Here is a 26,656-nt window from a genome sequence, read left to right on the forward strand (position 1 = left end):
GATGTTGTGTTTTTACCACGAATCTTTATCATAATGGATAAAGATTTAGAATGTCTATCATAACGAACCTATATCTTGAATCTTGCAAACCAAACATATTGTCTCAAACGACCTTCACTTTGTCTATAATAAAGTTCTTGACTTACTACTAGTTTTGCATCTCTTTTGTGAATTCATACATAAACATTTTCTGTAAGAAGATGCACACAGCAATAAACAAAAATTATACTTATTTCTTTTTAAAAAAAAAGTTATAATCACGAAAATAGTTTTTGTAACATGTTGAAAATTCCTAGTGTATTATGATGGAGTTCGTCGGTTCATACATCCATAAAATTCATAGTGCATTACAAACATCAAAAATGATTATTAAGGGATGGACGTATGAACCGAATTTGTATGAATCACTGGGCCAGATCACCTCGATTTCCTAAGGTGGTTGGCAGGCTTCTACAAGGGTTCTCTCCAAATTGGGCCTTCTTCTTATTTCATCTAAGTCTTTTTATGGTATTGAATCTCTTTGTTGACGAGATAAGCTCTATTACCTTTTTTTTTTACTAGATCTAATACCAAATATGACAAAGAATCGAATAAACATAATAGGAAAAAATAGAAAGAGAAGAGATCTCATTGGATTTGTTAGCCTTTATGAAAGGAGTAGGGATTCCATTAGGATGGTGACTGATCTTCAGTAAACGATACATACGTACTTGATGGTATGCGGTTCCCTCATAAACAGTTCTACGCGTGATAGTTGAGCACTAGAGAGAGCCGAGATGGACAAATTTGCAATTAACGGCATTTCAGAAGTGGGTTTTTGAACTTAAACTTAAAAGAGGATTTTTAAATCTACTAGAGAGAGCCGAGTTGTAAGATCTTTGAACTTAAAAGAGGATTTTTAATCATACAAAATAATATAAGATTTAATCACAGACCAAATCAAGTTATATAGAGAAACCAAACAAAAAAATAGATAAATGTGGTGAAGAAAATTTTGTTATTTAGAGAACCAAAGAGTGACTTAACATTTGCGTTTCCAGATACCAAAATACCTAAATCACGAAACTGTTACATCAACTCTAAGCAGCTGAAACAGAGAACCGAAAGAGACTGATAGGAACCAAACACAACCAAACAGAAGCATAACGAGACAGAGAGAGAGAGAGGGATAAAGAGAGTTTTCAGAATAATCCCCGATCTAATTAAAGGAATCACCATCCTCCTCCACCGCTTCCTCCGTAACTTCCTCCTTCACCACCACCGTAACCTCCTCCACCCTCACGTCTTCCACCACCGTATCCTCCGCCACCACCTCCTCTCGAGTAAGAACCACCGCCACCACCGCCGCTGTATCCTCCCTCGCGTCTTCCTCCACCGTATCCTCCGCCACCGCCACCGCTGTTGTAACCGCCACCGCCTCCGCTGCGGTATCCACCGCCACCACCACCACGGCCGCCTCCGCCACCGCTTCCTCGTGACTGAGCCTCGTTGACGGTGATGCTACGACCATCGAGCTCTTGTCCGTTCATTGCCTCAATCGCATCCTTCATGGATTTCTCATCCTTGAAGGTCACGAATCCGAATCCCCTTGATCTTCCGGTCTCACGATCGTTAATGATCTGTATAGTTTCAACACAACAACAGATAACAAATCAAAATCAGCAACACAATCCAACAAAGTTTATCAAAAAAAAGGATGAGATCTACAGAAGTAACAGATTTTAAACAAAAAAAAAACGATCGATCTCCGGGCTCACAGAAGCAGGAAGATGAACGTACCGATTAGAGAAAAAACAAGTAACAGTAGTAGTAACAAAGAAGGAACGAATAGTAACAGAGTAATCGAATCAAGTAACAGAGAAACACAAGATCGGAACAGATCCGTCGAGGATGATCACTCGGAGTCCGATCTCGGCGTGTAACAGACCTTGGAATCAACAACGTCGCCGTATTGAGAGAAGGCGGTCTCAAGAGCTCTGTCATCGGTGGCCCAGGCTAGACCTCCAACAAAGCACCGGTACTCAACATCTGAGGACGCCATTGAGAAAAAGGAAGAAAGATCTAGGGTTTAACAGTGAGGGACGAAAGAGATTTATGAAGAATGAGGAAGACGAAGTCTCCAAATATATAATGGGAGGAGGGAGGCTGAGATGATGACTAACCCAAGGTTAAGATATTTTCTAGGGTTTAGTGAAAGATTGGTTTAACCATGGTTAAATGTGTGGTTTACACACATACACACAAAAAAAAAAAAAAAATCGTAGTGGTTGGGGAACATATCACGTGACACTTTTTTTGTTTTAATGCGCGAAATAATGGAAAAAACGACGACGACCATGCGAGGAAAGATATTTTCTTTGTCCCAAGGAAAAAAAAAATATCTCAGTGGAGGAGAGGCAAAATATCTCATGTCTCGAAATGACACTTTTACCCCCCTTAAGTCTCAAGTTATCATAATTACACTGGGCCGGAACAATTGGGCTTCAATAATTGGGTCGGTGTAGTTGGCCAGACGAAGAAAAAGCAAACAGAAAACAAAAAAAATGATTTTGTTGACAGTGGGATTTGAACCCACGCCCTTTCGGACAGGAACCTTAATCCTGCGCCTTAGACCAACTCGGCCATATCAACTTTTGTGATCATCACTCATGTGCATGATATTAGAAACGATAATTAAAACCCTAATTTTACCTACTGTAGTTTTATTCGTTTTACATTTTTGATTTTTCTTTTAAGTTGTTCTGAATAATCAAGTCTTTTCGTCTATCAGAAATTTAAAGCAAACAAAATTTTGATCTTCATTAGTTTACTATGACTATGTTATATATGACTACCAAATTATATATATCTAAAAGAGTGTTACATGGTATTGTAACTGTTCGTGGTAAATAACGACAATAAAATATTAAACATCTTATTATATAAAGTTTGATGTCAAAATTACTCATTAACAAGATCGTGACACGTATCAAATATATTAATTAGATGTTGACACATGTTAAAATATATTTATTTTTTAATAAACGTAGTAGGACTAATTATATTTACAGGATTTGACATGTTTCTATTTTAAAAATTTTATTTTTCTAAATCAAAAAAAAAAACTAACAAAATCAATATATTTTTCATTGTATGCTATTTATATTATACCTATGTGTGTTCTCAATAAAATTTAACATGTGTAAGCAAAAACTTAATTTATTAAGCATGTATATTAATCAATATATAATGAATAACAATGTTAAAGGTCATGGATGAGGAGCTTTGTGTTATGAGGATTGATGTAATAGGGACACATCTAAAATGATCAAACAAGACGGTAGATCAGCTTTTGGTAAGTAGATGAAACAGCTGGTAGTTTGTTGGTGAAACGTTTTTTACCCCAACAAACCACTAGCTATTTCATCCACCGTCTTATTTGATCATTTTAGTTGCGTCTGATATTATGTCAATCCTCATAACACAAAGCTCCTCATCTATGACCTTTATTTTATTTTATTTCCTCCAACATGAACTTGTTATGTGAGCAAAGTCTTAGCGCGCGTTACATAGTTTTCTTTATATGCATTACAAGAAAACATTATCAATTCTGATGGAATTTCCAACCGATATAATGATCGGTATATATTACGACCATATTCTAACCGTTAATCGACAAATACATAATTTGGTTGGTAATCGATCGGAAATTACCGACCAATTACCGACCAATTTATAGTTCCAACGAATATATCTGTCGATAAACGCTGACTATTTTACAACCAATTTCCGACGTATTTTAATATTCGGTTGACGCTGACTATTTTACAACCAATTTCTAACGGATTTTAATATTCGGTTGTTAATTAGTCGGTTTTACGCGACCGATTTAAGCGTCGGTATACAGCTGTAAATTTCCGACCAATTAACGACCATTTTATTTTTTCTTCTTTTAAAAAACAAACACTTATAATCGTCATAATTATGCTCTTCTTCCTCCTTAGAACAAAACCTAATTTTTCTCAGCCACACCTAATTTCGATCTCTTCCTCCTTAGTTTCTTCTTCCTCTACAAAATCTGTCGCCTCCTCTTCCTCAGTCTCTTCCTCTACCTCATGTTCCCAGACCCTAAACCCATCTCACCCAAACCCAAACGTAATGTTACCTCCTGATACCGTAATGTTGGAGTAGAATCCTCCGATTGAACCCATCTCTCCTCACCCGCCAGCGTCTTGGAGAGTAATTGGTGGGAAATTAGAAACGAGAAGGAGGGAATTGTGATCTACGGCCGCCGAAATCAAGATCTACGACGTTTCGAGGTTATGAAACCGCCGCATCCGTACAGTACGCCCGTCACCTCCAGATTAGATTTCGGTTTTGCTCTTGCCTTCTACTTATCTTTTCCCTACTTATTAGAAACACGAGACTAATATTAGCTCTTTGTTTTATAAATTTCTGGAATTACAAAGCTTAAATTACTTTGTTTGGTACTTCTGTTTTCTGCAATTGTAAATTGCACAAAACTTCTCACTGATTAGAAGATAAGTTATTGGGTATGTCTAAATTGTTTCAGTTAAGAGTAGATTTATGTGAACTTCTTTGTTTTGGTGTTTTAAATTTGCTGCTTTTAAATTGCTAATTCAATTTGTAAATCTGTAACTTTTCCTCTTGTTCAGACTAAAACCAGAGTACGAGAGGACAAGGTCGAGAAATTCACAGTATAGAGGAGTCACCTTCTATAGAAGAACTGGTCGATGGTTTCAATACTGCTCATGTTGCAGTAGGTGGTTTTGATACTGCTCATGTTGGTGCTAGGTAATTTTTGGATTGTGTTTGTTCATCTCATCAGGTTTGTTTCGAGTTTGGTTTTTTGTTTTTGATAAAGGTTTTGTACTTGCAGAGCTAATGATCGAGCTGCTATTAAATTTAAAGGTGTTGATGCTGATATCAACTTTACTCTGGGTGATTATGAGGAAGATATGAAACATGTTTTGTAGATATAGTTTCCTTGTTTCTGAATATTACAAAGATTTGTTTTGGAACTTTTGGTTCTCTCTTACCAGAGATGTATAGATGATGTAATCTAGTCTTATACTATATGTATTAGTCTTACTCTTCTGTTTTTGATTTATATTGTCTTGTAGTGTTCAATTCATTGCAGGCTTCAGGACTTGGTAAGGTCCCTGCGTTTGGTCTTTCATGGAAAGGTTTCTACGTTCTTCCCGCTGAAGACGAAGATGATGATGAACTCAACATATTAGACTTGTGTTTTAATTTAACTAGTTTTTAGTTGTGTGTTTACAAAACATAATAATTTGTTTTGTGGTTTTATTGACAGTAATTTACATATATATATTTGTTTATTTAGCATTTTCTGATTTTTAATTAATTTACTATTTTTTGTAATTTTCAATTAATTTGACCAAAATTTATAATTATATTCATATAAAATTTAATATATATTTTTTTATAGAATCGGTCGGAATATCGTCCGGTAATATTGTTTCGACCGATTTATACCGTCGAAAATTTGTCGATATTTTTCTAACCGAAATCCGACCGATTTTACCAACGGGTTTACAACCAACGTTTCGGTCATAAATTTCCGATCGATTTTCAATCAAATAAATTTTCGACCAGCGATTTCCGATCGATTAACTATCGTCGGTTAATGATTGGAAATGCTTCTTTCCAAATGTTTCCCGACAGATTTGACCGTCAGAAACTACTATGTTTTCTTGTAGTGATGCTTTCAGTTTTTGTCTTGTTTTTTCCTGAGGACTACACATTTAAAATGCTAAACACATCATGTACGTAGTTTTAAGTTTTACATAACTAGATATGATGCCTGCAATAAGATATCATTCTGCATAATCATTTTGTTCTCTGACTTGGATTTCGTTGTTAACTTCTTAACTTTGATGTCGTTGTGCATTAGCCGGATCACAGATTGCTACCGTAGTGTCTTATGATGCAAATTTGATATTGTAAAATTGTATGGTGTAACATATCTGAATATAACATTTTAATCTGCCACGATATCTTCATCATCAGCATATGGCTTCTTCATAAACGAGCCTTTTTAAAAGAATTACTAATTAACAAAGTAACTGAATCAAGTAAAACAGAGAATGCATATTAAATTCAACATTAGATGGGCACCATATTGAAATACAGATACACGATAAATTAGGGTTTCTATGTGGAGAATAGAGAGAGACTTTGTGAGTCATTTCACAAAACAAGGCCCAGCCCAAACAGTTATTCATAAATAAATACAAAAGTAAAGGTTCTACCGAGAATTGAACTCGGGTTACTGGATTCAGAGTCCAATGTCCTAACCGCTAGACCATAGAACCATTTGCTATACATCTAACATATTATTAATTTATCATCTTCTCCGAGCCGTTGCTCTATCTATCTCTTTCCCATTACTTCTCCGTTGGCTGTAATCTCAAATTCTCCGACCGACCTGCTCTAATGCTTCTCCACTGTAACGTTAGCTACACCTCATCGTTCTCCCTCATCTCCTCCTCTCTCCGTCGTCGAGACCATCCCGACGAATCACAAGACACAGTAATCCGTCGCCGGCACAATGCTAGATCCCTTTCTCTATACATCCGTCATAATCGAGACCTAAAGCTTAACAAAAACCCTAACGAATCTCAAGAAACCTTCGCTCCTCCTCCGCGGCGTGATGTTGACGGTGATGACCGATCGAAGCTGCTCGAGCTCTCTCTTGTAACCAGAAGAACTCCGCAGTTCCCTGGTTCAATCTACGCTCAATCTGCTTCTGATGCTGATGTTGCTTCTTCTCTTCCTTCGCTTCGTAAGTTTCTCGGCTCTGATGGTGATGACGACGGAGAGAGCGAGATGGAGATGATAGTTAAGGCGCTTGAGATTAGGAGGAAAGTGACGAAAGAGATTATTAAAGAGTCTTTGGTGAGGAAAGGTAGATTTGGGATTACGTATGCTACTAATGTTACTGATCGTTTGGGTGATTTCGTTGATCATGTGATGATTGAAGCTGCCGCGTTGAAACGGTTGCCGGAATTTTCAGAGTCGAGGTTTAACCTTCGCGCCAGGACTGTTATAGAAGACTCCAATTTCGTGCCTCTTGTAAGGTCAAGCTCCTTTATTAGTGCACATAAGGTGTTCGACGGTTGGTCTCTGAGAAAGAAAAAAAAATTAACTATCTCTATGATTTGAGTATTATCTAAGATTTTAAATTCAGATGAAACTGAATTATATGGAAGCTTATACCCGAATTGTTTATGCTTTGTGTTGAGTAGTTGATCTAGCTAATGGTTTGATTTGGGGAGTTCGAATAGTAGTAGTTTTTTTTATCATGATTCTGAATTGTGCAGGTGGTTGAAGCACCATGAGTTTTCATATAATAGAATTGCTAAGATCATATGCATGTCAAAGGGGAATCTTGACTCCATAAGGATCATGATCGAATGGCTAAAGACCATTCATGTGAAGGGTGAATTCATAGGAGTTGCATTCTTGAGATCTGGGGACAACATCTTGCAACGTAGTCGTGAAGAGCTTGATGAGGTTGTTGAGTATCTAGAGAGTAATGGTGTCAGGAGGGAGTGGATGGGATATGTGGTTGGAAGATGTCCGGAGTTACTGTCTTTCAGCATGGATGAAGTGAAAAGCCGTGTTGATTTCTTCTTGAAAATGGGTATGAATCAGAATGACTTTGGCACGATGGTCTACGATTATCCAAAGATAATTGGGTACTTCTCATTCGAAGAGATGGAGAAAAAGGTACTGAAAGCTATATATATTTCTTTTGATGCGCCAATCTTTAGGGATTGTCTTTTGAATTCCTAAATGTGTTGCTTGTCTTAAACCAGATCAATTACCTGAAAGAGTTTGGCCTTAGCACAGAGGAAGTTGGGAGACTATTAGCCTTCAAGCCACACCTCATGGGATGCAGTATTGAAGAACGATGGAAGCCTCTAGTCAAATATTTCTACTACCTTGGAATCCCCAAAGAAGGAATGAGAAGAATCCTTGTTGTGAAACCAATTCTTTACTGCATTGACTTGGAGAAGACAATCGCACCAAAAGTAATTTAAGCTTAGTAATATGCTATGAAGTTTGAACTCCCTATACAAATACACAGCAGATTTCATTAACTCAGCTTCTCTTGTATTTTTTAAAGGTAAGATTTCTACAGGAGATGGGTATCCCTAATGAGGCCATTGGAAACATGTTAGTAAAGTTTCCTTCTTTACTAACAAACAGCCTCTACAAGAAAATCCGACCTGTGGTTAGTATTGTTTCCTCTATGAACCAAAGATGTTCCATAGAGTGTGATGTTAGTGTTACTCATAGCATATGATGATCCCGGAAACTGCATCTGATATTGTATAAGTTGTGGTTCTACAGGTGATTTTTCTCTTGACCAGAGCCGGAGTAACCCAAAAGAATATCGGTAAAGTTATCGCAATGGATCCAGCGCTCCTTGGATGCAGCATAGGAACGAAGCTAGAACCCAACATGAGATACTATGTATCATTGGGAATCCGATTTCATCAACTAGGCGAAATGATTGCTGATTTCCCGATGCTACTTCGATATAACGTTGATAATCTGCGTCCAAAGTACCGTTACTTGCGAAGAACAATGATCCGGCCGCTTCAGGATCTCATTGAGTTTCCCAGGTAATATATTATGAGACTTTTACATGAAATGATATATTGCTTGCACGATTTAGCTTTTAAGTATCCATGAAGTGACATGATACTTTTTAACAGATTCTTTAGCTACTCATTGGAGCGTCGGATAATCCCAAGGCACACAATTATGGTTCAGAACAGAGTTAACTTCAAGCTCAGGTACATGTTGGCTTGTACGGATGAAGAGTTTGAGAGAAGAGTAAAAGAGAAAGTGGAGAGAAGAGAAAGGTTCGAAGCTGGTCTTGGCTCCGACTCTGAGGATTCTCAACTTTTGGATGAGAACATCTCCGATGAGGAGTTTGATTTGACAGGCTCTTGTGAAGAAGAGGATTTAGCATAATGATTAGTTTTGTAACATGAATGTATGTATATAGCCAGTGTACATTTAGCACAATATAAACGATATGACATGTGTAAATTAGTCTTCATTTAGAAATATTAATATAAACATTCATTTTTCAATGTCTTGTACAAAGTTAAGATGGACTCCGTCTGTGCTTTGTTCACAACGTCGGCACGCAAGAACAGGGCCGTAATAGAATGAAATTAAAGGTTCCTAGAATTGTGTATTCCATTTTGTATGTCATGCTGAGTAAGTTTACTCCCCAGAGCAAAACTGAATCAAGGAAACTGTCACAAACACAATCCAAATCCATCTCACTCGATTCCAATGCGACAGATGGCATTCCGTTTAATGAGATCAAGATCCACCTGCGTAACAAATGACAATAAAACAATAAGACATTACTTCTCAAAACCACTGTAGTATAAACAAGAGTAAGATCTTGTACCTTGTGTCCAAACAGATCACGGATGTTGTCGATGCCGTATAAAATCATTGTTGGTCTGTTATGAAACAAAACTCGAAGAGTCAGCACTTTTGTTCGTAATCAAAATGTGTCCCTGATTTCTAATACCATCTATTACTGTACCTTTCAAGAGAGACACCCCATGCAATGACTCTAACATCTTCTGGGAGACCCATAGGTAGCAACATCTCTGGTCTGAACATGCCAGAGTTTCCCACTTCTACCCATTTCCCTAAACCTTCATGGTAGCTGGAAATGACAACAGATACAATATTAGTGTCTGTTTATTTTCTTCGTATTTAAGAGATGATGATTTTTTCCAATTTACCCGAAAATCTCCATGCTTGGTTCGGTGTAAGGGTTGTAGGCAGGCTTGAAACGCAGCTTGGACATCCCTGTAAAAGCATAAAGTAACACTTAAGCCTTTGTTTTCTCTTAAGCGACTTTTGAAGCGTAAGATACGTGAAAGCAGGAGTAGTGATAAAGCATTTACCTAAGCGTGAGAAGAAGTCATGTAATACACCGATGAGATCACCCAACGTAAGGCCACGGTCACAGACCAAACCTGAGCAAAAGAGGGAAATATTTGATGGTAAGTTTTGGTGCATTTTCATCCTTCTAACTTTCAAACCCATATGTCAAAACTAATTAGCTAGTGCAATTACCTTCAATCTGATGGAACTCTGCCAGATGGGTTCGGTCAACAGCCTCGTTTCTGAAGACACGGTCTATAGAAAAGTACTTCTTGGGAGTGAAAGGTTTCTACGGAAAAGGATAAAAGTAAATTACACTCCGGATAATTCTACAGCTTTTGAGAAATGGAAAGCCAAAGTCAAATTGAGTCAGACCTTCGCGAGTGCATATAGCATCCTAGATGAGACCGCCGTTGTGTGGGTACGAAGGAGATTTTTGTTTGCTTCCTCTCTTTTCCAATCATAGTTATACCTGTACAATGGAAAATATGATGAGAGATCACTAATTATTTTAGTGCTATGACTATCAGAGGTAGTAAGCATCAAAAACGAGTTGGTACCCTCTCGATCCATATCCACCAGACTCATGAACTTGTTTCACCCTCTCAACATAATCTTCTGGCAATTCCCTTGTAGTTGAAGGAGCTACAGTCCAACATTCACAGATTAAACTTAACAGTTAAATTTTCATTGAGATGTCATTAAGTAGCTGGGAAGAACTGTCCCAAAGATAAACTCAGTGACTGAGCATTCAAACAACGAACCTTTTAGAAAGAAGGTGTCATGAGAGTCACGAGCAGGATGCTGCTGAGGTTGGAACAGTGCATCAAAATTCCAGAAGCTACAAAGCATAGGAAAAAGGGTTAAGATCAACCAATGTACATAAAGGAGGATTATCTTTTTAATCATAAAAAGCTGAAGGCCTCCAAACATGATTCCTTGATAACTAGACGGATTGTGAAAAAGGTCGATAGAATTGCATGAGGTGCTTCGCTATATAGTATCAAAAGAGATATACACATCTAACTGATAAAATACCTGCTCTCCACAAAGTTGTTTGTTGGCATCTCTTCAAATCTGTGACCACATAAGGCAAAAAAATCATTTTTGTCCCCCATAGCAGAAAAATGGAAATACTAGAAACTTGGTAAAAGTCTCACCCCATCTGGCGGAATATGTCTTTCAACTGCTTCCGTACCTGAAACATATAACAATTTTAAAAATTACTAGTATATCCTTTTTGTGCGACAGAAAAGATAACTATCACGTAAACTATATTTCAGTGTGAGTTATGCAAAACACGAAGACATGTTGAGCTTAAAGTAAAGGTATTCAACAATTTGTTAACGTTTGAGTACCTTGAGAAGGGGATGAAGATGCCCAGCATCAAGAGGCTGTCCTTTAGCATTGAAATTATACTCCTTGAATTGTAGCTCTTTCCAGCTGCAGGGGAGTACCAATTTCCTCTCTTATTTGCTCTATCTCACCAATATCATTAATAAGTTACAAAAGAAAGGAGTAGTACACACGTTTGTAGATTTTCTCGCGTCAAGTCGGTGGCAAATTTCTTTCTTTTGGGAGCATAGTTAGGACCTTTCTTTACGGAATAGCCCTTCCATTCCCTAAGAAGAAAGAGAGAAGGTTGAACTAAATGTTCCCGAAAAGAAATAATCTACATATGAAAAGCGCAGACGTTTACTTTGATTCTATAAGGCTTCTGGTTTTGAGAGAATTGAGACTTGATTCGTCAAGCTCCTAGAGGGAGAAAAGATCAACTTAGTCATATGAATTACAAAGCTGCATACGAATTCTACAAAAATCATTTGAATGAAGATGAATACAAACCATTCCTTCCTGTATTTGTAAAAGCAAGTTCTTCACTTTATCTTTAACGTGTTGAACCTACAACAAAATGGTTCAGAGCTAATGATGCAGACTAAATGGATGCAGAATTAAAACTGCATATAATACAAGTTCATATACGCCATTTCAAAGCAGGGAGATACGGAATAAAAAGTGAAAAACAACCCATAACATTATACTCCTTGGCAGATTCAACAGTAACCATGCCAATTCAGTAACATAAAGAACAAGAAGCACTGCATAACCAAACATGCACAGGATGCCTTGTAATTACCTTCCTAGAAACTTGCTTTCCCAGTTGCACCCAGTTGTGTTTTCCAACTTGTGAACGGCCAATATTGAAGACAGAAGGATCTAGTTTTCTCTGAAACAGTAAGGTTTCACACCCGTCATTTCAAACATGACATCGAATCCATGACTCAACAAGTCATCATGATAAAGGAAACTAGAATAATCAAGAATCACAAGATATGTGGAAATGTTGTTTCCATTAAAAAAAAAAAAACACCTTGAGTTCATCCATCGATATGCTACCTTCCGCAGGAACAGCCAAGAAAAGCTGTACCTCGGGGGATCCTTCCACAGCATATTTCTTCCCTTCCTCAGTCAAAACCAATGACTCTCGTCTAATGTCCTGCATAAAAAAAAAACAATGAAACACCACATTGCAATAATGCTTATGTAACCAACAATTAAACCCTGAAAACCAGAGATTCAATAAAGTGACTGTTCATAGCCATTCATGATCTCCTATAGGCTAAATCACTACTAAGACCTTACAATCTAAACCTCGCACAAAAAGCTACAACCTCATATAAATCCATAATTCTTCTTCTCCATCAGGCCAAATTCAACTTGAATAGAACGTGGCAAGTGGTGGTGGTACCTGAGTCTCGATGTAACGAAAAGCTTGTAAGCTCTTGACGACATTGACGAGTTCGTCGTGGTTAAGGTTATGTTCGGCGGCGAATTGACCGGAATCTGCGATATTTTCGTTGTTCTGCAGAAACCCTAGAATCGCCTCCTCCGCCATGTTTTCTCTTCCGGTGCTCGTATCTCCCCGGGTCCGCCGTGAATTTCAAAGAGCTCCGAGTTTCAATTTTTGCCCTACTCCACACGGAGAAATATATATATAGTAGATGTGGTCGAAGAACCTGTGGTTTGAAACAGAGAGTTTCGGTTTAGGGTTAACCAGAAGTGAGTGCATAATTGAAAACATTTTAAAACTATTGGGCCTTTTTATTATGTGACGGTAAATACGGGTCCTCGAGATGCAAATTTTATTCTATTCAACAGTTTCAATTTAAACGACATCGTTTTGTTATGAGATTCTCATCAGTTTTCGGCTATTTGCATGGGGAGTGCTACGTGGCATGTGGAGACGTTGCCAGTGTAACGAGTTCTTCTCTTCACCTCAACCCCACTAAAAACAGAATGCGAAAAAGAGAAAAAAAAAATCAAAAGAGATAACGAGAGGAAGAAGACGATGAGGAAGATGAAGCACTTGTCCACCGTTGCCAACGACGTCGTTCAGAGATGTTCACAGTATTTTTCTCCTGTCCCTTGATATATCTGTCTCTCTATTACAGATCTATATGTATGTTTTAATTTAAACAAGGTGTAATTAAGATGTTAACAGTGAAATTGAAACGTTGATCATTACAAAAATTATGTGATTAAGTGCAGTTCTATGGGATTTCGTTTCCTTTGATAGCCCAAAAGAATAGCAAAATCAGTTATAGCATCGTTTAAATTTGTAAATTTTTGTGATGAATGATGATTAATGATGTTGTAGGGAACTAGAGACATCCATTGATAAATTGGTGGAAGAGTTTGAATTTCAATGGAAGCCAGGGACTACCTCCGGAGGTACTTACTCGAAGAAGTTTGTGGAGTTTTGCAACTCAAAGGTGACAAGTCGGGTTTGTGAAAACATAGTCGAGAGAATAAAAGATGGTTCTTTCAGCCGTCTCACGTTCGATATGATGCTTGCCTGGCAACAACCTGACGCAGATGACAAGGAATCTTATAGGGTAAGTACTTAAATTGAAACTTGATATGATGATCACTTAATTTCTTGCTTCTGATCAAGTCGTTTAATTATGCATATTTTTTACTTGTGTTCAAAGGAAGCAGTAGGTAAAGAGAGTGAAGACAAGAGGATTCAAGCAACCCTATCCCCAGAGCAAGATGATATCTCTCTCTTTTATTCGGACATGATGCCGCTTCTCGTAAGCAAATTAACTTCTGTTGTAAAATCAAAAAAAAAAAATTAACTTCTGTTGTTTGAGGTGTGCATGTGACACCGATTAACTAATCATATGTCTATATTATTATATGTGAATTAATTAGGTTGATCATGAACCAAGTGTGGGTGAAGATGCCTTTGTCTATTTAGGCTCACTCATTCCTCTCCCTGTGGATGTCATCAACGGAAGATACACATTTGAGACTCTAACTGCTCCGACCGGCCACCAACTTCACTTTCCTGCTTACGATATGTTTGTCAAAGAAATACACAAGTAATTATTCTTATATATAGCGTAGTTAGTTTCTAGGCTTAATATAAATCATGTTCACTTTTCTTTCTAACAGATTTATTTTCGTTTTTATTTACGTGTATGATCAAGGTGTATGAAGCATTTACAAAAGCAAGCGAAGCCTAAAGGGATAGATTTGGCGGATGATGAAATTATATTGCATGTTGAAGGAACAATGGCGTCACAGAGAGTGGTTCGCCACATTAAAGAAACAAGCTGGCCAGGTTTGGTTTCACTATTGATAAGAAATAATATTATGCATAATGTGTCAAGTTTGATTCAAATATATACATGGACTAATTGGCTACTAGTTTCTCATCGGAATGTCTTGAATTTTTGTAGGTAGACTTACTTTAACAAACTATGCACTATACTTCGAAGCCGCAGGAATTATAAACTATGAAGATGCTATTAAGATAGATCTTTCCAAGGACAGTGAAAACTCTGCAAAGCCTATGTCAACTGGTCCATTGGGTGCCCCTCTTTTCGACAAGGCCATTGTCTACGAGTCTCCGGATTTGTAAGACTTTATACCATATTATGATGATTAATATTTCAAACCTCTCATTTTGCCATAGTGAGTAACCATGACTATATGTCATTTATCGGATGAGGACTGTATATTGTGAACTTGACGTACATATTTCCTGAGTTTGGATTCAATTTTGCTTGGTAGAACACAAAACTTAATTATGTAACATGTTGGCTCATTCATGTGTACATTTTCTTTTGATGCATATTTAGTGAGGATGGAATTGTCATAGAGTTTCCAGAGATGACAAGCTCAACAAGACGAGATCATTGGCTTATGCTTGTAAAGGAGATAACATTAATGCACAAGTTCTTGAGAAAATTCAATGTTGAATCTCCCTTGCAAGCATGGGAAGTCCAATCGAGAACAATCTTGGGAATAGTACGGTTGCACGCAGCCCGCGAAATGCTGAGAATATCTCCCCCGGATCCAAAAAAGTTTTTAATCTTTAGCTTATTTGAGGAAGTTCCAAAGGGAGACTACGTACTGGAAGAGCTAGCAGAGATTAGTCTAAAGGTGGGCACTACTAGAAATCCGTGTAGTGCTAGTTCCATATTGAAGAATATGAACATGGATCAGCTTGGTAACATGGTAAAAGAAGAGGGAGACAATACATGCAAGGAGAAGGGGGTAGTCACAGATAAAGAAGAAATGCTTGCATCTCTTGAAAGTGTAGTGAATCAATCGAGAGAAGAAGGAAAGGTGATTGAGAAGGCTAAAGCCACGACAGCGGAGCTCGAAGAAGAAGGGATTAGTGAAAGTGTAGCAGTTCTTATGGTAAGAAGTTTTTTATGATGTGTTGTTGGCCTAGTGTGGTAGGATAAACTTTAGGTAGGACTGAAAAATCGGATAGTCTCAAGTTCAGTTTTACATTATGCATGGAAAAAAAAACCAATTTCTTGGATCACCTAGAGATTCAATACGTGGTCCATTACTGTTTTAGACTGCCCATACCAGAAGTGATTGCTTATTTAATTACTGGTGTATCTAACTGACAACGATGAGGTATCTTGCAGGAGTTGCTGAGGCCGTTGCAAGACGCATTACCATGGTTCCAACAAGTGCTTTATTGGGAAAAGCCGTCTCGTACTCTGTTCGTTCTAGCCATTACTATTTTAACTGTCTACATGTGAGTTTAAAGTAACATATGTCCAACATGAGTAAAGTTTATGGTTTATATACCATTAATCAATAAACTATATTTTTATGTCACAGGGAGTGGATTGGTAAGGCTATAGCTGCTTGCTTAATAGGGGTGGTGGCTAAAATGGCTCAGGCTAGACATAAGATTGTCCATACAAAAAGTGAGGATGAGGTAACAGTGAGCACAGAATCTGACCAAACAATGACTGAGAGTATTGTGTCGGCTCAGTATGGCTTAATAAGACTTCACCAGTTGATGCAACATGTTAATGTCACCATCATGAAGTTGCGGTCCATATATACCTCCAAGGCTAGCAAGGTAGCCTATATCACTTATTGCAAAAATTGTTTTAGTTATATTCGCAAGTGTCTACTGTTTATGTTTTCTCTCTAACTCTTGGTCGTAGCATGCAAGCATGGTGATGGCATCGATGTTAGTGTTGGCAAGCTTCTTCGCGGTAGTGCCGTTCAAGTTGTTCATAATATTTGGTACAATATATTGCTTCGTAATGACATCAAGTGTGGGGAGATACATGAGCAACGATCAGAGTAACCGGAGAATGAAAGAGTGGTGGGATTCCATACCCATTGTCCCCGTTCGTGTACTTAACGCTTCGTCCAAGTAGTTTCTTCACCTAGTGTGAGGTACTACTAAGACGACTGTTTCTTTCTCTTTTCTTTTACATAAACAGTTTTCTTCTGTAAAATATTTCAAGCATACGTTACTACTATTATGATAATAAATAAAACATTGTATTAATATCTTTATTTTATTCTTATTCTAGAAACTAATAAAAGTTATAAATATGTTGATCTAGTTACTCGTCAATAGTTTTATATTCTTCTGCTTTGGGACCAAAAAAGTAGTGTTTTTCAAAAGAAAATTGTTGAATCTGGAGGTAAGTAAATTTGAAAAATCTCAAATTCTGTTAAGCGAGTCTTCAATGGTTGAAACGTAAACACATATTAGCTAGGAGATAACTCAACTTAAATTATTTTGACCAAATGGCAAATGGCACACCTTTTTTTATTGTTGGTTCACTTGGTTGTAGTCAACAGTTTGTCAGATTACTACGTAATACTAATCTTGTAAGGACAGAAATTGGTGTTTTTGACTTTTGTTTCATTAATTGTAGAGTTTGACTATCATCATAACACATATAGCATCAACATTAGTCAACAAATGGAGGTATTTTTAACTATTAAAAGATTGAAAAAATGGATTTTTTTTTGATCTAATGTAAAGATCATTGTCTTCCCAGAGTCATTTTAATCTATTGAGACACCTTATGTGTCAGTATAGGATTAGTTTAAAAAATTAGTGGAGGAGTTTATATTAAATTTGTATTAACTTTAAAATTACTTATTTTTTATTTTTTTGACAAATTATCAATTGAAAGTTAAGACACCCATTAGAGAGTATAAATAACGAGGATGATCTTATGTAAAGACCAAGTGAGCAAAACCATCAAAAAAAAAAAGGATCTAAACAAAAGAGAAGAAAAAAGGTTAGGTTTCTACAGAAAATGGAAAGCAAAAAATCTTCACATGCTTATGGAACATATTTTCTTCTGATATCAACCATTTTCTTGCTTTTCCTCTCACGTAAGTCATCAACTGGTTTATAAATTGCAAATACAATAACTGATTACCATTATTTTTTGTTTGTGATGATGGTGATCTTTGAATGTATGGTTAATTTTTGTTTTCCTTTTTTGTTAAATCAATTACAGAACAAGCAAATTCGTACCAAAAACTCATATGTCTAGATCTAAATATATCATGTGCCGAGTGCAAAAAACAGTGCGACGAGACAAGTTATGGAGGGATATGTTTAAATGAAGGCCTCAAAAATGAAACTTGTTGTTGCAAAAAAAGTCCTCCGCCATCGTATTATGATTCTAGCCCTCCTTCTTCAATATAAATCATTCATATCCTATGCTTGAATATGTGTGGAAATATCATATTGGAATATTTGTTCAACATATCAGATTTTACCTTTAAAAGGGGAAAAATCAACAAAATAAAGTTATTTCCATCATATTTGTTTTATCTCGTAATCTTGTATTTATAGAATGAAACATATCGTACATAGAAGCTCCTTTAAGATGAGTCAAAAAAGATTAACGCTAAATGTTACTGTCAAATTATATACTTTTTAGTGTTGAGCGTGATGGATTCTGTCGAGATTAATGGCTAGAAGAGCCATCATCTCGAGGGAGTGTGTGGAGAAAAGATCCCATATCTGATAGATGAGAAGGGACTTGAGTAATATATAAAAGGGTTAGAGCTTCTCCACTCATTGCCAATTGGTTTTGAGTTAGAAGCCCACAGTAAAACGCGAATTTAACATGGTATCAGAGCCTACACACGCTGGCCCGTTAATTAGTCTGGCTTGATCACCCCATTAATTGATGACCCAAAAGAAGGCCCAATTCCATCGAGATAGCTAAAAAAAAGAGCATTATCTCGAGGGGGCGTGATGGATTCTGTCGAGATTAATGGCTAGAAGAGCCATTATCTCGAGGGGGCGTGTGGAGAAAAGATCCCACATCTGATAGATGAGAAGGGACTTGAGTAATATATAAAGGGTTAGAATCTCTCCACTCATTGCCAATTGGTTTTGTGTTGGAAGCCCGCCCCAATTTAACAGAGCCAATTACTATGCATTTCACTAATACGTTAACAATTAACATTTGATTAGCGTATTTATTATAGAATTGAATTCCAATATCATTTAATTTGAGTGAGTATACAAACTGTAGAAATACTTTCGTGTAGAGATATGCTTGGCCAATCGATAAAAATTCTGAGCTTTGTACCAATCATAAGAAAATTTGTGGTCTTGCTTGCCACGATATTAGGAGAGGGATCCATATTACCTTATTAAGGTATTTTTTCAGCGAATCACATATTACGGGTTAATCGGGTTAAATGAGTTGGGTATTTTGGTTATTTGGGTTTTCGGATTGGTGGTTAGCATTGAGTCGCGTGGTTCTCGGTTTTTGAATCGCAAAAAAAACTGTCAAATTGAACTGAAACCGAATTCTTACAAGATCTAGCATGAAGCATTTTCTTGGGCATGCGACAACAAATGATGGTGTTAAGCAATTAATCAAATTGTTTTGTTATTATTTTTATTTTTTGAAAAAAATATCTAATAGAGTTATATTATTGTTCAAATATTTTAAATTGTTGGTATAATATAAGCAATTTAAACCATTATATAAGAATAATAATAATAATAAGTTTAGTTACATTTTTAAACCAGAATATGATGAAGGAGCACCAATTTCAGCAGAACATCTATTCCATAGTTTATTAGTTCTAGAAAACCTTTTATAATTATAATGTTTTAATGAATAGCTTTGAAAAAAGAATTTCATGTATTTCATATATTCCATTAGACATTGCTTTCCAGCTTTCACTACCCCCACACAACAATCCCTTGAAGCATGTTTGTTCACAAGAATTTCAGCTATCATTCCTTCAAAACATAGATATGCGTATTTTCGAGTTTTGTATCCTGTATTTTTACCGCACTTCATAAGATTATATATATACTCTTTTGAAGTTTTTCCATAGATATTGGTATTATATTCGATCGAACTTGGTGAAGTTGCATATAATGCTGTATCAAACTCGTCATTTGACATGAGTGGTGGCTTGTCATTATTCTCTTCAATAGCCAAATTTGGATGAGAAAGCAATACCAAAACCATGATTACAGAAAATATCATGAAAATAGTTTTATTCTCCATTTTAAAATATATTGACTACTTCTTAATTGGGTTTTCTTTGTTTTTATGCCACTAAACGAGGATTTTGTATGTATTTATAGTGTCGAATGTTCATTAATGTTATTATTAGTTACATTTTATCAAATAATGATAATAACATATGAGTTGTTTATTTATCTCTCCCCAACAATATGTTATCAGTTATCAACATAATTTACATCTTTTGACGTTTTACATCATTCACAAATATGGCTCGTTTAATGCATTTCAGTTTATGAAAATATTTAATAGGTTGAATAAAAAGTCCTAAGTCGTATATCATAGATAAAATTTTCACTTTAAGCTTCATTAGTAAATAATATATTAATCTGTTTGTATTCGAATGAAATTTGCAAAGAAATTGATGAAGAAAAAGAATAAAAAAGTAAATAAATAACTAAAAATCTTACGAAAGCACGTAATTTAAGAGGGAGGTATTGAACTTTTACATTTTAATTTTTTTATAGTATTCTTAAAATCACCTGTTATTCAATTGATGATTTTTAAAAGTCTTTAGAAATCATATGTTATTCAACTTCACATTCATATAAAATCATTTAAAATAATATACAATCTCTTGTTATTCAATCAGAGTTTATAAAACTTACTTGAAATCTAGTGTTATTCAAAGTATCACAATTTTTTTTTAAAATGCTACTTTGAATGATTCTAAGAGACTTGTTTTTATTTTTTAGTTGAAAAATATGACTAATAAAATCATACCCTTTTAGGTAGAATTTTGAAGGATTTCAGAAAAAAAAAAAAAAACATTAGTTCATCGTTTCCGTAACTCTTCCCGTACAGCTCTGAGGTTTCCGATTCATAGATGTCACCACCATCGCCTTTCCAGCTCTTCTTCATCCTCTTCGTCCGAGCAAGGTAGACCAACTTCCTCCTCTTCCCAAAACAGTTTCAGTGGTCGCAGTTAACTTGATGATGGTGACGACGATTCTTCTGCAATCATCTTCCAATCATAACACAAAACTCTTCCTACTGTGTATCATAAGAGAGCATGAAATGACAGTTTCAGTGGTCACAGTCAACATTGGCTACCGTGTTAACCCTTGGTCGTGTCGCCGTCGTTCCACTTATCGTCGCAAGTACGTTAATTCGTTAACTGCAGTTTGTTTTGGATTTGATTATTCAAATGTTGTGGTTTAACAAGAAAATCTAATCCTTTATGGTTATGTAGAATTATTTCTTGAGCTCAACATTAGACACAGATATATACGCTTTGTTTTGGATAGTTCTATTACAATTTCAGACATTGAGTTGGAGTTTCAAACGTTCAACTTAAGTTTTACTCTTCACTTATGTTTAACTAAACAAACTCTATCTCTTTAGTGTTGTGTAATGTTTATTATATTGGTCTCACAAAATGCTATCAACATTGCTATTTTACCATGCATTGGATCATGCTTTAAAAGAGACCATTTGAATATGCACGTGAAATGAAAGTATAAACTGATCATGATGACTCCTCTTTCTATTGTGCTTTGCAGCTTAAGACGATATTGCTTGAATTCAAGCTTAATTATTATGCAAATTATGAATATATCTGAAGCCGTATACATCTTGGATACATTCATATGAGGAAGAGTAGTATAATGATTATATTCGTTGGGGAATGGGAAGGTACAGCTGTGTTTGTGTAAACCCATAAAGACTTGCAAAAGGAGAAGGGACATGTACTTTTGTTGACCTTTACAAGGGCTGTCCTAAATTAATGCACACTTCCATTATCTCTATTTGAAGTAGACTTGCAAATATGTTTGTCCAACTTTGCTAATTTCATATATAGAGAAGTCTTTGATTACTCAAACTTTGCTTACTACCATTATACAATATAGTCTTCAGATGTGTTGTAAATCTCTCCCATCATGAATCACAAATTAAAAATTCAAAAAAAATGTCAAAAAGAACTCAGCTTGTATGTTTAGTTGTCTACCAAAGTCTCTTAGCATTAACCATCACTAGAGATTCCTGTGATTTGTTCCATTCCACCAATTTTTAACATGGCAAATAGGGACCGATGATGTGAATAAATCAATAAACTCAACTTTTCCTTTTTTTTTGGTTCTACAAATTTCTTAGAATCACCTTAAATCTCAACAAATCACAAGCTATTTTTTTTTTAAAATAAAAAATAAACAATTCCACCAAATAATCTAAAACTCACTTAAATCTCACAAAATCTAAAATTTCCAAAATCTCACAAAATCCTCTCAAATCTCGTTTCAATACCCCCTATAAGTAAATAGAAATTCTCAAAAATAGCACCAATTTATATTTTTGTTCCAAAATTAGCACAAAAGGTTAAATATTCCAAATTTAGCACAACTTAATTTTTGCAAGAAATTATTTAAATAAATAAAAATCATCATCTCTTCTATATAAAACCTAAAAAGCTCATTCACTTCTACGCTTCTTCTCTCTCGTTGCTTCTTCAATAATCATCTTTTCTACACAAAATTTGAAAAGCTCATTCATCTTCTATGCTTATTCTCTCTTGATGCAACGCTTCTTCAATTTCATGGTTTTTGAGCATCTGACCGGGCCAAATTTGAGTTTTTGATTTTGTGTTGGCACGTATTCAAAAAATCAGATTCCAATCGGTTTCAGATCGCCGACTATCAGATGACTCGAGCCTCCCAGTCCGCTTTGAAAAGGGTATCCGAATTTGCTGGCTATCCTTTGTCGGATGAAATCGGATATTCAGATTGTGGGTGATGTCACTCAGTTTGGATTTGTGCTGCGGAATATGCCGCTTCCTAAGCACATCACTCTCTACTGATGGATGGAAGTGTCCCAAAGCTATTCAAAAAGGTGAAAATTTTATCAATTTCTATCAATTTTACTTTGTGAGGTTTGTGTCTCTTAAATTTTGAATTTTTAATTATAGTTCCTTGATTTATGGCTCAATACTCTTAAGGCTGGTCTTGATTTTTTTATATTTAGGTGTTTTTTTTACTGATATTGGTTTTGCTATGATAAGGATAACATATTTGCAGTAGATCCTTATAATCAAAGAGAGATTTTAGATTAGTAGAGATAGTCAAACTCCAGCAACAGTTGCATTATTTAATTCTCATGTGTTCACTCGTACATTTAGTCTTATGTTTGTTACTTGTTAGTTTCCTTTTACACATAATGTTTGAATTAGTAAAATGGAGATTCTAATATTGACGAGTATTACATGATGCATATGTGTTTGCTTATATAAATGGATGAGGTTTTAATCGTGGTATTGTTCTTTTTTACTATAGCTAAAGTTCAGGAGGGGAAACTTGTGACGGTTTGAAGATTGAATCTTGGAGGTTTGATTTTGGTTTAATGGTAACTACGAATCTGTGGGATTTGAACTGTGTGTACCAGGAGGTTCATCAGAAGGATCAACAATTGTTGTTGCAGCAAAACAGTGTATGATGTCACATAGTAATGATATTGGTGTAAGTGTGAGACACCAAGCTTTGTTTTGTGGTGTTGTTGGTCTTGAGCCTACTTATGGGTGTCTAGGTTTGGTCTTATGGCTTATGCTTCTTCATTGGATATGATTGGGTGTTTTGAGTCTCAATGATTATTGATGTTAGGATGACCTTCATGAAAATACTTAGGAATGAATTTTAGTACTTTAGGAAGGATTCAATAATACTTAGGAATGACTTTTAGCAATTTAGGATGACCTTCATGAATAAATCTCATAATGGTTGTAAAAAATTAATGAAGGATTCAGTTATATTCAGGAATGATTCAATAATATTAGTCCATATGTTTGTCAAGTAGAATGTTTTCACAATTTTTACATTTGGGAAAGATACCGTAATGTTTACGTTTCTTGTATATAAATATTTATTGTTTTATTTCCACCGAATGAAAAACTTGGCTTATTATTAGTTAAAGGAACACAAGTTGAGTTCTTGTAAGCGGTTATGGCCTGTTTTTTTTTTTTTGTTTTTTAATCCTTTCAAACTGTTTCATGAAAGTCTTCATGAATTTAAAGAAGTTCTTCATGAATATTAATTCAAACATTTAGGAAGGCCTTCCTATACTTTAAAGAGTTCTTCCTAAATTTCAAGGAATCATTCATATATGATAATTAGACTACAAATCTCATAATTTACAAATAGAATGAAATAACAAGTTTTCGGGTGAAAACTACCTTTGATAATCAAAATTCTCATATCCTCTCTCTTTCTTAAAAAAATCGTGTTCTACTTCTGTTATCACTGTACATTTGGTCTATTTAATTTCAGGAAGTATGCAATAGTGTTCAGGAAGGCATAAATGAAACCGGAACCATTAATGCATCGGAAATTACGATCTTATGATAACCATGGAGCTGTTTTTGTAAGTTCGCACGCTTTTCTGGATACAACAAGACTGAGAATCTGAGATAGTGTTCTATTATTGCCAAATTGAACAGAAGAGTCCTAAGACTAATACAAACAACTAACCTTCACATTAAGGGAGATTACCCATAAAGACTGTCCTCTTAAGAGCATACAAATGAGCATCAACCTGACTTTTCCGTTTCTTACGAGGCAATCAATCTGAATATAACATAAAATCATCAATCAATTTACACAACTCCTTAAACTCAAACAAATAAACAAAAAGGCTAAGAGGTTATATTACCAGAGACATGTTATGTGCCAAAGAAGTTTTAACATACTTGTCTGTTTCAAACAGATTGACATTAGACTTTTCTTCACTAAACCTTCAAAATCAGGTTTCAAGCACAGACCTTAAGCTTTCTCTCACCATCAAACCCCTTAGCGAGACTCTCCTCCAAATCATGAACCGCATCTTCTAAAGCAGAACGCCTAGCATTGGAATCAGACCCAAATACAACACAATTGAGAGTCTATGTTCATTCTAATTTCATCAAAAGCTTAGAAACATTCCTAAACTAGGTTCTATTCCAATTTCTTCCTTGTTTAGCGAATATAATAACATGAAAAATCAAATTAAGGTAGAATTGCAGATGCTTAATTTGATTCGCAAACCAATCAATCCAAGTTCGGAGTAAACATGAAAATCGAAGATTTAGGAAAGTAAAGATGAATATTGAACAGCTCACGAAAATGCGTTGAATAGGTGAATCGATGATGGAGAGGAGATGGTAGAACTGGGGTTCCGACGACAACGAACGGCGGAGGAAGTGGTCTTCGGCGGTGGCGATATATTTTTAGTATTTTAGATTCTCTTCGATCTTATATGTTTTTCAATTAATTTTAAATGGTAAAGGATTATAATTAATTCATTATTATATAACACTAGGACGTCGGTCAATGCGTTACCGCACGGAAAAATGAAAATTTGAAATGATTAACATTGTTAATTTCATATTTCGAGTAAAATTTTTTTGGAAATTTTGTAACTGAACAATATAAAAGTCATAAATAATGACTAAGATGAATTAACCAAATTAGTTAAATAGAATATTTGTTATATATATAAAAATGAAAAATTGATTCAGTGACAATAATCTAATTTTGAAAGATATTTACATAAAATAAAATTTAAATCATTATTCTATCAAAATTTATAAAAAAATAATAAGAGAATCAGGGAGAAAGAGCTCATAGCTGCAACTGCAACCAACCAAATTGACTAAAAGATAAATCTATGAAAAATTAGAAATCACAATTAATTACCTAAATTAATACTTGAAAGAGATGATCAATACAGTTAAATGGGAAACGTCACAAAAGTTAGATGAATGAATAAGTAAATAAAACAATCCAAATTTTTTAACAAAGATGAGTATATTAATGTTGATTAATAAATTGAAAGAAAATAATGCTCAGAATTTTCAATTTTGGAGGTATTAAACAGTAGTCAAATAACAAAAACTCTTTTCAAGATCTATAAATATATATATATAAACAAAGAGGTGTGAAACAAAAATGTGCGAAAACTAACAAATGTGAACATTGAAATCTGGGAGTACGACGAAGAAACACAATTGTTGGATCAAAATATTGCAACTTATAAGATAATTAACAAATCTAAACAGTTAGATGAGATAATAAAAATAATCTCATCAGTTATATTTAAATTGATCCCTAAAAGTGAGTTTGCTATAATATATAAACATATAAATCTATGATTTTATTTATTAACTTGTAAGTATAAAAAATACTCAGAAAACAATAAATTCGAAACTTGTTTTTGTATTCCATAAAAGTTTATATATAATAAACAAAGAGGTGTAAAATATAAAGGTGTAAAACATAGAAGGGTAAAAAAATGTGAAAAATTAATAGGTGCGATTTTTGAAGTTGGGGGTACGACGAAAAGATGCAAAAGTATGAAAATAAAGACGTGTGAAACAAAAAGGTGTGAAACAAAAAAATGCAAAAACTAACAAGTACAAACATTGAAATCAAGGGGTACGACGAAAAAACACAATTGTTGGATCAAAACACTGCAATTTTATATAAACAAAGAGGTGTAAAACAAAAAGGTGTGAAAACTAACGGGTGCCTACATGGAAAGTTGGGGGTGCGACAAAGAAACATAATTGTTGGATCGAGTCTTTGAAACTTTTGAGATCATTAACACAGGATGAGATCATTAATAATACTTAAATAATAAAAACTCTTTTCAAAATCCATAAAAATTTGTATATATATATAAACAAAAAAGTGTGAAAACAAAGAAGTGTGAAACAAAAATGTGCGAAAACTAACAAGTGCAACCATTGAAAGCTAGGGGTACGACGAAGAAACATAATTGTTGGATCAAAACATTGCAACTTTATATAAACAAAGAGGTATAAAACAAAAGGGTGTGAAAGCTAACGGGTGCCAACATAGAAAGCTGGAGGTGCAACGAAGAAA

General features: G+C 35.2%; 6 protein-coding genes, 3 long non-coding RNA genes and 2 other non-coding genes across 20 annotated transcripts; 5 read left to right on the plus strand and 6 right to left on the minus strand.

The window, feature by feature from the left end:
• Positions 1-978: 978 nt before the first annotated feature.
• On the minus strand, positions 979-2,309 carry LOC104702710 (glycine-rich RNA-binding protein GRP2A). Of its 3 annotated transcripts, XM_087457248.1 has the most exons (3): positions 1,928-2,253; positions 1,343-1,619; positions 979-1,312 (listed from the first exon to the last, which is right to left on the minus strand). In XM_087457248.1, the coding sequence occupies exons 1-3, from the start codon at positions 2,039-2,041 to the stop codon at positions 1,212-1,214; spliced, it is 492 nt and encodes a 163-aa protein (XP_087313374.1). In that variant the 5' UTR covers positions 2,042-2,253; the 3' UTR covers positions 979-1,211. The 3 variants fall into 3 exon arrangements, with proteins under 3 accessions (XP_087313374.1, XP_010416924.3, XP_087313375.1); XM_010418622.3 differs by having other exon boundaries at positions 979-1,619; positions 1,928-2,309; XM_087457249.1 differs by having other exon boundaries at positions 979-1,619; positions 1,780-2,122.
• Positions 2,310-2,550: 241 nt separating this feature from the next.
• Positions 2,551-2,631, minus strand: TRNAL-AAG (transfer RNA leucine (anticodon AAG)). Its single transcript has one exon. It is a non-coding gene; the product is annotated as a tRNA-Leu (tRNA).
• A 1,303-nt stretch (positions 2,632-3,934) lies between these two features.
• On the plus strand, positions 3,935-5,349 carry LOC104702711 (uncharacterized). 4 transcript variants are annotated; one of them, XR_015561234.1, is made up of 4 exons: positions 3,952-4,353; positions 4,656-4,794; positions 4,880-4,911; positions 5,124-5,349. It is a non-coding gene; the product is annotated as an uncharacterized LOC104702711 (long non-coding RNA). The 4 variants fall into 4 exon arrangements; XR_015561235.1 differs by having other exon boundaries at positions 5,141-5,349; XR_015561237.1 differs by lacking the exon at positions 5,124-5,349 and adding an exon at positions 4,449-4,532 and having other exon boundaries at positions 3,966-4,353; positions 4,880-5,091.
• A 917-nt stretch (positions 5,350-6,266) lies between these two features.
• TRNAQ-CUG (transfer RNA glutamine (anticodon CUG)) lies at positions 6,267-6,338 on the minus strand. Its single transcript has one exon. It is a non-coding gene; the product is annotated as a tRNA-Gln (tRNA).
• A 77-nt stretch (positions 6,339-6,415) lies between these two features.
• Positions 6,416-9,134, plus strand: LOC104702714 (transcription termination factor MTERF2, chloroplastic). 2 transcript variants are annotated; one of them, XM_010418624.3, is made up of 6 exons: positions 6,416-7,103; positions 7,347-7,755; positions 7,845-8,060; positions 8,156-8,263; positions 8,383-8,657; positions 8,751-9,134. In XM_010418624.3, exons 1-6 carry the CDS (start codon positions 6,460-6,462, stop codon positions 9,010-9,012), a joined length of 1,914 nt encoding a protein of 637 aa, XP_010416926.1. In that variant the 5' UTR covers positions 6,416-6,459; the 3' UTR covers positions 9,013-9,134. The 2 variants fall into 2 exon arrangements, with proteins under 2 accessions (XP_010416926.1, XP_087313377.1); XM_087457251.1 differs by having other exon boundaries at positions 6,421-7,098.
• LOC104702713 (phenylalanine--tRNA ligase alpha subunit, cytoplasmic) lies at positions 9,083-12,925 on the minus strand. 2 transcript variants are annotated; one of them, XM_087457252.1, is made up of 18 exons: positions 12,704-12,925; positions 12,326-12,451; positions 12,092-12,181; positions 11,800-11,856; positions 11,654-11,709; positions 11,484-11,576; positions 11,313-11,397; positions 11,115-11,152; positions 10,993-11,031; positions 10,719-10,795; positions 10,515-10,599; positions 10,330-10,426; positions 10,147-10,243; positions 9,975-10,046; positions 9,810-9,876; positions 9,605-9,730; positions 9,464-9,518; positions 9,083-9,383 (listed from the first exon to the last, which is right to left on the minus strand). In XM_087457252.1, exons 1-18 carry the CDS (start codon positions 12,848-12,850, stop codon positions 9,330-9,332), a joined length of 1,461 nt encoding a protein of 486 aa, XP_087313378.1. In that variant the 5' UTR covers positions 12,851-12,925; the 3' UTR covers positions 9,083-9,329. The 2 variants fall into 2 exon arrangements, with proteins under 2 accessions (XP_087313378.1, XP_087313379.1); XM_087457253.1 differs by having other exon boundaries at positions 11,654-11,706; positions 12,704-12,916.
• A 269-nt stretch (positions 12,926-13,194) lies between these two features.
• On the plus strand, positions 13,195-16,796 carry LOC104704955 (uncharacterized). Its single transcript, XM_087459613.1, has 10 exons — positions 13,195-13,362; positions 13,613-13,850; positions 13,947-14,048; positions 14,170-14,339; positions 14,448-14,581; positions 14,700-14,877; positions 15,102-15,666; positions 15,906-16,018; positions 16,105-16,351; positions 16,440-16,796. Exons 1-10 carry the CDS (start codon positions 13,304-13,306, stop codon positions 16,656-16,658), a joined length of 2,025 nt encoding a protein of 674 aa, XP_087315739.1. The 5' UTR covers positions 13,195-13,303; the 3' UTR covers positions 16,659-16,796.
• Positions 16,797-17,478: 682 nt separating this feature from the next.
• Positions 17,479-18,073, plus strand: LOC104702715 (putative defensin-like protein 79). The gene is made up of 2 exons (XM_019227457.2): positions 17,479-17,637; positions 17,766-18,073. The coding sequence occupies exons 1-2, from the start codon at positions 17,559-17,561 to the stop codon at positions 17,954-17,956; spliced, it is 270 nt and encodes an 89-aa protein (XP_019083002.1). The 5' UTR covers positions 17,479-17,558; the 3' UTR covers positions 17,957-18,073.
• A 1,213-nt stretch (positions 18,074-19,286) lies between these two features.
• Positions 19,287-19,812, minus strand: LOC147941784 (uncharacterized). The gene has a single exon (XM_087458644.1). It carries the CDS (start codon positions 19,791-19,793, stop codon positions 19,287-19,289), a length of 507 nt encoding a protein of 168 aa, XP_087314770.1. The 5' UTR covers positions 19,794-19,812.
• A 2,263-nt stretch (positions 19,813-22,075) lies between these two features.
• Positions 22,076-25,028, minus strand: LOC104702716 (uncharacterized). Of its 3 annotated transcripts, none has more exons than XR_015560904.1 (5): positions 24,892-25,028; positions 24,556-24,634; positions 24,447-24,487; positions 24,266-24,361; positions 22,076-22,625 (listed from the first exon to the last, which is right to left on the minus strand). It is a non-coding gene; the product is annotated as an uncharacterized LOC104702716 (long non-coding RNA). The 3 variants fall into 3 exon arrangements; XR_015560903.1 differs by lacking the exon at positions 22,076-22,625 and adding an exon at positions 23,953-24,176; XR_015560902.1 differs by lacking the exons at positions 22,076-22,625; positions 24,266-24,361 and having other exon boundaries at positions 24,418-24,634.
• Positions 22,496-23,711, plus strand: LOC104702717 (uncharacterized). The gene is made up of 2 exons (XR_754083.3): positions 22,496-22,637; positions 23,078-23,711. It is a non-coding gene; the product is annotated as an uncharacterized LOC104702717 (long non-coding RNA).
• Positions 25,029-26,656: the final 1,628 nt, after the last annotated feature.

The sequence above is a fragment of the Camelina sativa genome, chromosome 7, assembly GCF_030686135.1.
Source record: "Camelina sativa cultivar CO46 ecotype springtype chromosome 7, ASM3068613v1".
Classification (NCBI taxonomy): Eukaryota; Viridiplantae; Streptophyta; class Magnoliopsida; order Brassicales; family Brassicaceae; genus Camelina; species Camelina sativa.